Source organism: Canis lupus, chromosome 20, assembly GCF_011100685.1.
Source record: "Canis lupus familiaris isolate Mischka breed German Shepherd chromosome 20, alternate assembly UU_Cfam_GSD_1.0, whole genome shotgun sequence".
Classification (NCBI taxonomy): Eukaryota; Metazoa; Chordata; class Mammalia; order Carnivora; family Canidae; genus Canis; species Canis lupus.
Genome location: NC_049241.1, coordinates 41,524,173 through 41,537,911, shown reverse-complemented (window position 1 = coordinate 41,537,911; position 13,739 = coordinate 41,524,173). Strand labels below are relative to the sequence as shown.

Sequence of the window (13,739 nt, the reverse complement as noted above, 5' to 3'; positions counted from 1 at the left end):
ATCCTAGGCCTGCCCGCGAAGCCGGCCGGGCCGAGCCGTGGGCAGCCAGGCCTCGGCCTGCCGTTGCCATGGAGCCTGGGCGGGGGCGGGGGCCAGGCCGGTCCGCTGGGGCGGGCCTGGTAGCTAGGGGCTCCGCGGGGACCGCGGGAGAGGCCGCTTCATTGGCGCAACGACGCCTCCGCCTCCGGGGATGCTCGGTTCCCCGAGGCAGGGCCTGGAGGAAGCTCCTGGAGTGCCCCGGGACCTTTGTCTGTCCCCCGTGCCGCCTGGACCGTTCGTCCAAAGGGAGGCCTGGTGCATTCTGGCTCCTTTGGTTTGCCCCGTTTTGCACCGACCTTGTCACTGAGGGAGGCCAAGGGGTGAGGTGTTCTTTGTTTGCTGGTGGTGACTTGCCCCATTTCGCAGGGGAAGACCTAATGCATGTTGGGTCCTTTGTTTGCAGTGAACTGGAGTCCCAGGGGTCCTCAGAACCCCCAAGCCTGGAGTATGGCGTCAGGATGCTGTCTAGCTACTCCTTGTGTAGCAACGTTGGTCACCTTAATTGTGATGTTGTAAGGCAGAGATTGTCCCACTTTGCAACCCCAATCCACAGGGTCTTGCCATAGACTGTAGCAGGTGGACTGCAGATGGCCAGGTGCAGACTCTCAAAACTGTTTTTGGTTGCAACTTACTGGCCAGAGGGAAAGGAGACATTGTCTGATGGTTTCCCTTGCAGTTCTTTAAAGGCTGTAAAGCCACTGTCATTGTGGGTCTTGACTATATCTTACTATTTACACTTAAATCTTGGAATGTTGGAGTTTCCAGGAGGGAGTTCTCTTTTTCCTGATAGAGTTTATGATAATGCCCTTTATTTGTAGAGCTGTTTAAGATGCAAGAAATACATCCTTTGCTGAATTTTTTTTTTTTTAAAAACTATGTAGGTTGTCCTTTTAGCTCCAAAGAATATTATTCTCCAAATGTTTTAACTTCTGTAGCCATGGTCCAAAGTTTATCAATTGGACCCTTCTTGCCACTTTCAACCTTTATGTCACTATAAAATATTATTTCCAGGAATGAACCATGGGACATCTAGGCAACAGGACAGTACCATAGAAATAAGAAAAATAGTGTAGTGTAAGCATGGAAAGCTTTGGAGTCCAGTACTTAACTGTAGATTTCCATTCTGCCCTGAGGCAGCTATGGGATCTTGGGCAACTTACATAACTTTCTTTGGGAAAATCTGCCTCAATTTCCTTCTCTGGGAAAGATAATTTCTACCTAACTGGGAAGTTGCAAAGATTAACTGCTCTAAAGTCTGTGGAAGTACTTTGTGAACTCTGAAAATGGTATTCAGTAATCATTATTTTCCTAACCTGGAAGAGGTTTTTTTTTTTTTTTTTTTAATCTATCTTAGGTAGGGTCATATTAGAGTCGTTATGGGATTAGAATTCAGAACTGGAAGCAGGTTTTGCTCTGGGCTTGGAGAAAATGCTTTCAGGACTACAAGCCCCTTTTCACCATGACACCTCTTTCTTGATATCTTACAGGTGCTGATGTAGGGCAGCTCACAATTTGATGGGTTGTGAGTCTGTCTGTCATGGCAGGTCCTGAAGTGAGGCCAGTGTGTCCAGTGTGGGTTTCATGCCATTAACAAAACTTGTCCTTGTTGTTAGAGTCAGTAAATGGATTTCAGTGGTCTGCAGCAACTTTATTTTTCGTATGAGGTTCATCACTATGGTGACCGATAGTGACCCAGTCTTGTATTTTCTAGGAGGAGGCCCAGCCTCGTGATGAGGAATTGCAAGGAGAGAATTCAGCTTCAGTTCAAAAGCCTACAAAATCTGAGACTGTCACTGCTCGTGTAAGGTAAGTTGACTTAGCCATGCACACAAAGCAGTGACAGATCTCACATACAGCCACACTGTAAAGCAAAGGCACATATTAAATCCATTTGTGACTGTCTTAGAAGAAGGCTATCATTTTTAATTAGCCATTATGGAATTTCTCTGTCCTTGAATCATCCCATAGTGACTCTACCTGGAGTTAAGTGGTGTTTCATTATGCAAGAACTCTTGACATAATATTATTTTACTTATCTTTGAATTATTTGAGAGAAACTCTGAATCATAAAAGTTTCCAACATAATTATATTTCAAGGAACGCACATTTTTTTTCAGTTTCTGAAATGTTCTGGAACTCAGTAAGATATCTTTAAAACATCCTATCTTGAATATCATACAGATTTTTTTAGATTGATATAGGAAAAGATAGTGTCATGTGGCTTTGGGGTTCAGGACTTTATTTTTTTTAATAAAGATTTTATTTATTTATTCATGAGAGACAACACAAAGAGAGGCAGAGACATAGGGAGAGGGAGAAGCAGACTCCCCATAGGGAGCCTGATGTGGGACTTGATCCCAGGACCCCGGAATCACGATCTGAGCCAAAGGCAGGTGCTCAACCACTGAGCCATCCAGGTGCCCCTGGCCAGGGACTTTTTAAAAGCAGAACTAACAGTCTGTTTATAAGCAAATTAATTTACTCTTTCTTAGCAAGAAAATGTTGTGACTCAATAATTGCTTAGATGTTTTAGATTTTATAATCAGATTTTCTTTAAAATTAGGATCTCAAATTATACCCTTTTTCTTCTAATTTGGATAGAAGGAGTCTATAGAATGTAACTTCTTAAAGTGAATTGTGTCGTTGTTGATATTGTATTGAAGTTTTCTCTCTGAGCTACCATATCCTATCGGCTGAAATTTCCGGCATCCCTGGGGGAGAGGAGGCCATCAGGGCAGACCTGCTATGGACCTGAAAGATTCGGCCCCAGGTCAGCCCTCCACCCCCATCTCCCCGTGATTTGAGAATGAGATGGGAAAGCAGTCAGAAGCAGGAGTGTAGGCCCTATTAGACTCCTTGTAATGTTGGACATTATGCTGGTTTGCTAAAACATTGTGTAGATGTTTTTAAACTGAGGCCACGTAAGTTTACTGCACCAACCCAGGAGTACTACATTATTAAAAATATCTATAAGTGAGTTTGAGTGTTTTTGAAACAAAAATCATTAAACCAGAGGTGTTACTTCTCTCTCTCTCTCTCTCTCTCTCTCTCTCTGTGTATGTTTTAAGGCTCTAAGTATACTCCTCAGTTAAATGAATAAAATGTACCAAAATTTTTGCCCAACAGTTGAATTTTTTTTTTAAAGATTTATTTATTTATTCATGAGAGACACAGACTGAGAGAGAGGCAGAGACATAGGCAGAGGGAGAAGCAGGCTCTTCACAGGGATCCCGATGTGGAACTCGATTTCGGATCCCGGGATCACGACCTGAGCTGAAGGCAGGCACCCAACTGCTGAGCCACCCAGGCATCCCACCAACAGTTGAATTTTAACTTAATATTTGTTGTATAATAGACTCTGCCACAAAAGGCTTTTTACTTTGAATCACAGTCCACTTACTTTTTGATACTGCCATCAGGTCCCATCCCTAGGGTCTTGACTGGGTTTTGTGAAAGTTCAGTAAACTACTTTGTCCATAAGGCAGTCAGTCCCATTCGCTGGTGCCAGATGAGAAAAGGGGTCCATATAGAATTTCCTTTCTTCCCAGAAGTCCCAGGAAAACTGCAAAGTGCTGTGATGAGGTGGAAATACGTCTCTCAGGATGAAATGCATCTCGTTCTGTTTAGCAGGGTTTAGGGAGTTTAGGACGGAGAAAAGAAGAAAGCTCTCAGTGATAAAGAAACAGAGCCATGTAATTACTCTAGAGTGGAGATGGCCCTTCCATCCTTAAGGCCAGGAGCAGCAGTTGGTGCTCAGTAGTGAAGAGTTTCATTTGTCTCACCTTCTGGACCATGCTTTTTGTGTATTTGAAATCTTCTCTGTGGGGTCCTGGACTGAGAATAGTAACCATTGCCTCTTGGCCCTCCTTCTTAGGATTCCAGCTTTCCCTCCTGGCCAGAAATGTTCAGCCTGGACTCATTCAGAAAAGGTAAGAACATAGCTGTGCCTGCGACCTCATGCCCTCCTTCCCTGGGACGGGCAGCTGTGAAGGCTGCAGGGACTCCTTACCAGTGTGTAGGACCCCTTAGACCCCTTCTTTGCATGACTCACCAAAGTCCTTTCTCTGCCTTCCCCTCACACAGTGCTTATGACCCCATGGCTGAGTACCTGGCCGCATCCCTGTGTTCCTTTGCTGTTCCTCTCCCTGAATATCCTCTCACATGTACTCACTGCTCATTGGAAGCCCATCTATTTTTCTACGCCAGTGTTTTATCCCATTTTCTCCATGAACCATTCTTGATTCTGTCAACCAAATTCAGTCCCTCCTCTCTCTGATTTTCCTCAGGACCATATCTGTACTTTCTTGTGCTTAGTTTATTCGGATCTAATCTCCACATCCCTAGATTAGAAGCTCCCTGCAGCCAGAGCCTGTTGTGTCCCTTTATCATTTATGGCACCTGGCATAGCATTTTGCACAGGGCAGGCCTCAGCAAATGATGGTGAGTGTGGATTGGGTCATTGTTATATTAGTGGTCATAGAAACCGTGGCAGGTTTTGGAATCACGCTCTCTAGCAAATAGGGTCAGAGGGTTGTATAAGCAGTGATAGAATGGAGCAATGGCTGGCCTGCAGGGTAGTGTTTATTCATGCTTATAGGAAGTACTGTAGCTGGGGAAGCCTTCAGGGACCACATCTCAGAGGGCCTTGTGTATGTATCTTAGGAGCATGACTTGCCTCCTTTTAGGGAACAGTGAGTAAAAGGCCTGTTACCTCTGTTGATGCAGACCGGGAAGTTCCTGTCTGAGCGTTTTACAAATCAACCATAATAGACCTTCTATAACTACTGATTAAAAAGGCTCTCCCCTGGAGGCCCTGGGTGGCTCAGTCAGTTGAGCATGCTACTCTTGATCCAAGGAACTTGAGTTTGAACCCCACATGGCACTCCACGCTGGGTGTGGAGCCTACTGAAAAAAAAAAAAAAGAAAAGAAAGGGTCCTTCCCGTTGTGTCTCCTCTCCCACTTATGTTCCTAGAGGCCTGGAAAACCTTAGCTGAGTGGTGTCCTGTTGGATGAAATCAGAAGGAGGCCTGGAAGTCCCAGGGCTCAGCAGCCTCTTTCTGCCTTCTTGTTTGTTTTTAGCCACTCTGTTATTATATTGCACAAAATTAATCTCTGTCATCCTAGTTTCTTTGGTTAAGTGTCTGAAAAGGGAAACACTGGGTTTGAGATTAGTGTGGACAGCACATTTTGATTTTGAGCTGAAAATGAAGTACACTTAATTGCTTTGTGTTTACTTATTAATCAGTGGGCTTTGTTGTCCACCCACTTGTGAAAGTTGGATGAAAATAGGTTCTCTCCTGGTGGGAGTGTCTGAGTGAACAGCATTGGTTTTGTAAAGAGGTGGAGAGCTCAGTAAAATCATAATCCTCCTTTTTCTCTGTGCTGTTTCACTCCCACATGATGAGGAGATGGTACCAGGTGAGAGAATTGTGGCAAAATTCCTTTAGAGCATTTTCTTTCTAGGCTGAGTTTTCTTTCTAGGCTGGAGATTGATTTGTTTGAGAGGCTTTTTGTCTGGGATGACGTTGTTAGATTCAATTTCATGGGAGCCAACATAGCCTCACTGTGCAAAAATTCTGGAGCCAGATGCCTGGTTCATGTCACACTTCTGCACCCTGGCTGGCCAAAGCTGGAGGCAGATGATTGGGCCGCTGTGCCTTCGTTTCCTCGTGATGTAAGTGGGCCAGATCTTAGTACCTGCCTCACAGGGTTGTTGTAAGGATCAGAGGAGTTAATGCATGTAAAGAGCTTAGAACAGGGCCTGACACCTGGTAAATTCACAATCCGTGGTATTAAGTAGCTTCGGGACATAATTATCACACATAGTCTGATTTGGGGCCTTGCTTTCCATACAGGTAAGTGTTACATTCTTACCAACAACCATTTTATGCTTGAAAGTCTCAGGGAAAACCATTAATCAGAAAGAGTTTACTGTCTTGAATATTTTCCTTGAGGCAAACCTACATTTTCTTTTCTGACTCTAAGGCCGAATGTCCTTTCCTGCCTTCTGAATGCTAGTATCACTTGTGGTTTGCACCATGACCTTGGCAATTGGTCATGTTTGGCCTTGTGACATTTTTATTGTTGTATAGGATTGTTCTTTATTTCTTACCTAGTTTTTATGTTTTTCTGCTCCTCATGGTGAGATTATGAGCTCCCTAAGGTGTCATGAATCTTGAAGGGAAATGTCACATGGTGTAAAGCTTGAGTCAGACTGACTGGGGTTCAAATCTGGTCCCCACTAACACTAGCAAGGTGTTAACTTACCTGATCCTGTTTTCCAGCCCTTATCTTCAGAGGTATAATGAAGATTAGAGATAATATAGGAAAAGCCCTTGGCTGTGGTCTGTCTCCAGCCCTTAGTCTTGAGTTGGCAGGCCCTTGATAAATGTGAGTAGATTGATCTATTTGGGATGCAGACTTGTAGCCAGTGTTTTGCCAGAGAGTGACAGCCTGGCCTCAGCATGCGGTGTGCTGTGTGCTATGTGGCTGCATGATTGAGCACCTATATAGGAGACACAAGTGTGGAGACAGCTATGCTTTCTTGCACTCAGGGGCTTAGAGTCTCAAGGGGGCAGGCCATTTGAGGCTTCTGAAGGTAAGAGCTATAGCAGTACCCTGCAGCTTTGTGGATAGTGGCCCACTGGGTTTGTGGCTGCCATCTTTCCTCTTATGTAATTCATTACAGCTGCCAGCACCTCCCAGCATGCACACTTGTGTGCCTGGTAAGTGGCCTGTTACTGCCTTTACTGGCTTCTTAACACAAGTTTCTTGTCTCGGAGGTAATGCCATCAGAGACAGGCTACAAAGAGAATCTGAAGCTGAATCTTTAACAGTCGTCACAAAACTTTGAAAAACACTAGATCAACAGCAAGAATGGACAGTTTTCCTCCAGCTCCATGGTCAGAAGAAGGCTCAGTGAGGTTGTGGGACTGTAACAACTTCCCTGCCCCCAATTACTGAAAATGCTTAATGAAACAATAACCATCAAATTATTTATTCCTTTTTTTCAATCCAGCATCCCTGGATATGAATGAGAACCCTTCTCCAACAGGACTGGAGAGGTTGAGCTGGTCATTTTCCACCTTAAGTTCAAGATAAACCTTGATCCTAGGCACTTTGTTCCAGAAGACCCTACAAGTATTTCTGCTACAACACTGTATGTGTTATCTGCAAAATCACACACCTCTAATGTCATACGAGGGCTTGTGGGAGAAACAGAGCCGAGGCAGTAGAGTGCAACTTTATGGCCAGAGTGTGACAATAGCAGTCACTGGGGCCTGGGAATATGCCGTGGACAGCCAAGGCAAGCAGCGCAGTACAGTGCTAAAAATGTACAGAGTGTGTGTTCGGGAGCAAAGCTGGCAGTGCTGAGGCCGTGCGGGTGGCAGTGGGGCTCTGAGCCGTGGGGCTGCCAGTAAGGCGTGTGTGCAGCTGGCACTGTGGGGGAGGGGAACCTCACTGTAGCTACTTGCATTTCCCCCCAACATTTTATTATAGAAATTTTCAAAACTACTGAAATGTTGAAGAAATTGTATAGTGAACATCCATGTATCTATCACCTTGATTCCCTACAGGCACTCAATTTTAATTTTTAAAAAGTATAATTGAGGGGCACCTGGGTGGCTCAGTGGGTTAAGCGTCCTACTCTTCATTTCAGCTCAGGTCATGACCTCAGGGTCATGAGATTGAGCCCCACATCAGCCTCTGTGCTGGGCATGGAGCCTGCTTAAGATTCTCTCTTTTTTTTTTCTCTCTCTCCCTCTGCCCCTCCCATCCCTGTTCTCCTGTGCTCATGTGCGCACTCTCTCTCTTAAAAAAACGCGTGTGTGTGTGTGTGTGTGTGTGTGTATACACACACATATCTGGAAGAGTCTTTTGTTTTCTTGCTGAAAATTATAAATCTACCTTTGCTGTTCCAGTTCCTTTGCCTTAGAGAAATCACATTTGAACTGACGGTTCTCATGTTTTCCTGATACCATTCCCTTATGTACCAATTGTATATGAGCCATCTTGCATTACGGAAATGGACATCATGGTAGCAGAGCAAACTGCTGCTCAAGTGTGTAGTGTGTGTGTGGCTGTCTCTGCCTACTCCTCTCCTGCCCCATTTATCGTATTGAAACCAGTGGAGCAAAGAGAGCAGGATGCTCATGTACCTTTTACCCCAGACCCAGTGATTCAGTGGTGTCTTCACCATGTAGATGGTGGTAAACATGTGAAACCTTATTTACCTATACATTCCCACCTTCCTGTGCAACAGTGATGTTCATGAATATCAAAGTTTTGGGAACTTCTTTAAAAAAGTACTTTAGGGTGATCCCTGGGTGGCTCAGTGGTTTAGCGCCTGCCTTTGGCCCAGGCGCACGATCCTGGAGTCCCGGGATCGAGTCCCGCGTCGGGCTCCCAGTATGGAGCCTGCTTCTCCCTCTGCCTGTGTCTCTGCCCCCCCCCGCCCCTGTCTATCATAAATAAATAAATAAATAAATAAATAAATAAATAAATAAATAAATAAATAAATCTTAAAAAAATATAGGGGCAGCCCTGGTGGCGCAGCGGTTTAGCGCCGCCTGCAGCCCAGGGCGTGATCCTGGAGACAGGGGATTGAGTCCTGCGTCCGGCTCCCTGCATGGAGCCCGCTTCTCCCTTTGCCTGTCTCTCTCTCTCTCTCTCTCTCTCTGAATGAATAAATAAATAAATCTTTAAAAAAAAAAAAAAGTATAGGTCACTGATGAGTAGTATTTAATCTTTAAATGAGTGGAAGTATTTGGAATGGCAAATCATTAACTTTTATAAAGAGAGAAAAGGCTGGTAAGTGTGGGTCTGGTCTGGGCTTAGGGAGGACCTCCATAGTCATTTGGTCCTTTCTTGCCCATTTCTTAGAAGTAAAGAGTAATTTGAGACCTGGTTGCTAAAATGGCCATCCAGGAACCAACAGCAGACACAAGGTTAGCTACCATAAGTGGAAGACAGATAAGGGGGATTACATGGTACCATGGCTTTTCAGTTTTCAGCTGTTTTCTTGTTTCATCCTCACAACTTGCAGCTCTAGAGGAGGAAATGGGATGGTTGTTCAGCTCACACAAGGTGGCTCAGGGAACAGGGAGAGTTTGGGGGCTTTTTTGAGAGGAAGGGATCTCTACAAAGTTATCACATATCACATCTCTACAGAAGACCATTGCCTTCTTTCTGTGTGGAATTGGTGGCACTGTTTCTCAGACCCTGTGACTGGCTTCACATACCATCCAGCAGTCCCGTGCCCAGAGCTCCTCACAGAGGCTCTGAGGTGAGTCAGTCCAGGGGTCTGTAACTGTGAGGAGTGAGAACATGTCACCTTGATGCCCTCTCTCTTTCCCCAGATCGGGCCCAGCACAGGCAGCGTCAGTGCAAACTTCCCCCACCCCGCCTTCCACCCATGTGTGTCAACCCTGCCCCTGGAGGGACCATCTCTCGAGGTAAGGGAGGAGCCTTTGCCTCCAGCATCAGCTTGGTCCAGGGTTTGTGGGGAGGTGGGTGGCAGTGGGAGCCCGGGTGCCAGGGTCACGGTCCTCTGGAAAACAAGTGAGGAGGAGTGGGGCTAGTGGAGCTGTTGGAACCCTCAGGGAGAGATCATTTGGAAAGGTCTGGGTTATTTTATGGTCCTTGGCCACCTAGCTTAGACCCTGTGGTCTCTTGTGTGACCAGGCATAAAGCCCAGGCTCAGTCTGAGTGTTCAGCCTTAGTGTGAAGAATCTGCAGGGCTTGGATCTTCTAGGCAGTCCCTGGCTCAAGTCATTCAGAAAGCACAGGCACTTGTGGCAGGGCCAGAACGGAGAGCCCTAACCAGGCCCAGTGTCCTCCATCTTGGAGGCTATGGGGATGCCAGGCAGATCTCCTCCTCATCTCCTCCCAGCTCCTCAAAGCACTTTACTGACATTAAAATCTGTTTCTTAGTCCATTCGGCAGGGTAGGCTCTCCTGATTAGGGAGGATGTCAGAGCACCCAGACAGGCAACAGCTCACCTCAGGTGCACTGGTACCCAGGGATGGGGCCGGTAGTGGGACCTGGGAAGCGTCTCTGCCTGTGAGTGTCTCCTCTCCTCCCTCAGACTTAGATCTTCTCCAGCTCTGCTAAGACCAGTGCTCCTGGTAGCTTCTTGCTTATCCTGACAGCTGCCCCTCTCTGCCCCTTGGCTGCTTGTTCACACCCTGACGCCAGTTGCCTGGAGGAAGAAAACTATTTTAGGTCATAGAGTCTCTGCCTCGTGTGGAGATAGCATTTCCACTTTAGGTTCTGTCTGTAAAGTGCTTTGAAGGTCAAGAGCTCAGGAAGGGTTGGGGAGCATGGAGCACCTCAGTTTCTGCAGCCCATGAGGCTGCCCTGTTCCCCTGGAGTTTCCACATGTGATGCCCTCCTGCTGCAGTGGCCCTGACTCCATATAGCAGCATAGACAGAAATACTTCCCTCTGACTATTTGACTTAGGTGTTAAAGAAATGCCAACCCCCTACCGTTGCCAAAACAAGAGTTGATTGCCCTTTTTTTTTTCTTTCTTAAAATGCCCTGTAACTCGAAAAGGCTGAACGTTAACATTTCCAACATGGCAGGTGAGTGGCTCTGAGAGTGTCAGATGTGCTTTGGCTAAGCTTAAAGATGGTTAGGTGGGATGAACCAGGCAGCACGGCTAGGCAGTGCCTCCTTGAGCACAGGCAGAGGAGAAGGCTGCTGTACGTGGGGGGCACCTGCTCCTGGTGGGGAACAGTCCCTGCACTGTCTTCCCCGGAGGTGCACAGCCGCCCCTGAGCCTGATTGTCTCCTCACAGCTGTGCCTCCAGAAAGCATCCATGGGTGTATGCATCTTTGCCTCCTCTCTCTCTTTCTGTCTCAACCTAAAAAGGGTTCTTGCCTCCATTTCTTCATCCCAGAAGCAACAGACTTTTTAGTCTACACATGACTGTTGGGCCTTTCTGCCATGCTTTCTGATTCCCTACTGGCTTCACTGGTGCCTCTGCCTTTAGAAGGAAGTGTGTGGCAGAAACAGTCTCTGCTGTTCAGACAGGAAAACGGTGCTTAGAAAATGGTGGCCACTTGAATAGGTTACAGTGCCCATCAGAGTCAGATTTGGAATTGGAAAAAACTTACCTTCTTTACCAGTGTACTCTCACTGTACTGCCAACCTCTTACCAAGGCCTCCTTGGTAAAGGGTGAAGAAATTGAGAGCCTCTTTTGTCAATCTTTCCCACCTACTCTGATTTAAGACGTAGAGCACTGGAAAGCAACATGGGATAACACCCCTTCTGGCAGTATCTGGGGGCCACAGGACTAGTGCTTCCTGTCATTTCCTCATATAGATGTGTCCCCTCTTCTTGGTATGGTGGTTTACTTACAAGGACCCTGTGGCTTTACATATGTGGACAGAAAAGCCATGAGGATGGGTAGGACGGTCAGGGTGTCCATCTGGCTCCTATAGCTCCCTTCACCTTTCTTGTTGCCAGCCAAGTGGATCGTTTCTTGCCACTTTGGCCATCCATAAAATATAACTGTGGTTGAGTACATTGACAGAATGTCAACTGAGATGCTCCTTCTCCCTGCCCCCCCAGAAGTTCTCCGGTTTGCCCATAGTCTGGACTGTCTTAGACATCCTCTTGTTGCTTTTTCCTGAGGCCTCTAAAGATTAGAGTCCTAAAACATCCTCCTGTGTATTCTGCAGGTCCTTTGCATGTTAATTCCACACTACCAGATGTTGTTTAGCACATTTAGCATCAGATGTCATGCTTGATTCAGAAATGAACGGAGAGATCCCTGAGCCAGTAACAATTTCTTTTTTTTCAAAAGTTTCTTTGTTCTCACAGGCAAAAGAGTCAACTTTCTCCCTCCAAAAAATGGAGAGGGGAGGAGAAGTCTTTAATGTTGGTGGAAAGGAAGAGGGCATACCTGAGCCCTTCTACCTTTCTTCAAAATTCTTTAAGGCTGGGGTCGTCAAACTTTAAGGGTCAGAAAATATTTATTCTAGGCTTAGTGGGCCATGTGGTTTCTTTTGCAGCTCCTTAACTCACATTATAGTGTGAAAGCAGTAATAGATAATACATAAACAATGAACATGGCTATATTCCAATAAAACTTTATTGATAAAAACAGGCAGTGGGTGGATTTAGTCTGTGGGCTATAGTTTGGCAACCCCTGCTCTAGACCAATGGGGAGAAGATCACAAAACCAGAAGGTTTTTAAGACCTGGTGTAAGAGTTGCCCTCACTTTATAAAAGGCAGTGAGGTTTGTGGAAGTGAAATATTTGCTCAAGGTGATATTAGCTGTTAGAGTCCATATGAAATAAATGAAATAGGAAACGGGGTCAAGGAGCTCCCTGAGAACCAACTAGTTGGTTGGTGTCACATGATGCTTTTTTTAAAACCTAAAATTTCAAATATCTATTAAAATATGTTTTCTAAAATAGAGAAAATAGTATAGTGAACCCCAAGTACCTGTCACTCTGCTTGAATAGCTAACAGCTCATGGGTAGTCTTGATTTGTATCTATCCCTACACTTTGGCCCCTTTGGGAGCAGATCCAAGAAATCATAGCATTCCAGCCTTAGCCTGAGCATGTGGCTGTCAGAACAGAGTGCTGTACTGAGGGCTTGCTGAAGCGCCATGATGGACCCAGGCCCTGGTTGCCAAGGGGGTGGGGTCTTTCTGTCTAGGCTTTTGTCTCCTTCAGCCTTCAGACACCACTGTTTTCAAAATTTGGCCTCAGCCCCTAATGCCATTATCAGGCTTGGTAAGCTTCTAGATTCTTTTGAGGGAATTTGGGTTGCTAACAGTCCTTGAAAATTACCCTGAAGCTGGTGGATGCCTTGGCTTTTGGCAAATTAAAGGGACACTTGGCCAAAGTCAAAGCCATTATGTAATCATATTCTGCCCCAAGGGTCTTCCCATCCCAGCGTGGATGATTTGGATAGGGGTGTTAGATATGGATGGTGGTGTCCCCTTGTGAGGTTAGACCACTGACGCCAAGGTCACCTTTCCTTTTGCTTCTTTCCTGCTAAGAGCCTATTGAGAAGGGACTAGAGGAGTGGAAGTTGAAGCTGCCCCTTCCTGCCCTGGCTCTGTCTCTAAGGGACTTACTTGTCCGGCTCTGTCCCCTGTTGTCTCAGACCTCAGCGGAGGCGCTTCTCTAATAGCACTCTGCAGAGCCGCCTTCCAGACATTCCCATTTTATCCTTATTATAGCCACACCAAATGAGTAGAGCGAATGTGTCCTCAGTTTCCTAATTGATGAATTTGCCCAAGGTTCACAGCTGCCAAGTGGCAGAGCTTGGACTAAGCCCAAGTATTAGGACTCATATCCCATGTTCTTGCCCTTAAGCCAGCAGTTCTCAGAATGTTGTCCCAGACCAGCAGTCTCATTATCATTTGGGAACTTGTTAAAAATGCAGATTCCTGGGCCCCCCTCCAGACCTAATGAATAAGAAACTTGGGGGTGGCTCCTAGCAATGTTTTAACAAGCTCACCGGGAGTCATCAGAGTCAGATCTAGAATTATTAAACACACAAACAAAACCCTCCCTCCAGGCTTATTTCCAGCTGCGCTGCCAACCTCTAACCAAGCCCCTTGCTGTCACTGCCCCAACATGCAGACTCAGTGTGATTCCCAGCTGAGCCAAATCTCTGTTCAGTGCCATACGAGGCAGAAGGGGAACAAGGCAGAAGGGGAATGAGCCTGGCT

The 13,739-nt window shown here is 46.1% G+C and overlaps 1 protein-coding gene across 5 annotated transcripts in view; it reads left to right on the top strand.

Moving 5' to 3' along the window:
- DHX30 (DExH-box helicase 30) overlaps positions 1-13,739 on the top strand; it is a 29,411-nt gene that overhangs the window by 302 nt on the left and 15,370 nt on the right. Inside the window, exons 2-6 of one of the 5 annotated variants that reach the window (XM_038566600.1) lie at positions 1,751-1,845; positions 2,703-2,809; positions 3,914-3,968; positions 9,400-9,495; positions 10,596-10,624. In XM_038566600.1, coding sequence (XP_038422528.1) covers positions 2,785-2,809; positions 3,914-3,968; positions 9,400-9,495; positions 10,596-10,624 — 205 coding nt within the window. In that variant the 5' untranslated portion in view covers positions 1,751-1,845; positions 2,703-2,784. Of the gene's footprint in view, positions 1-53; positions 360-1,750; positions 1,846-2,702; positions 2,810-3,913; positions 3,969-9,399; positions 9,496-10,595; positions 10,625-13,739 lie in introns of those variants that run through there. The other 4 variants (XM_038566598.1, XM_038566601.1, XM_038566602.1 and 1 more) reach the window with 4 other exon arrangements.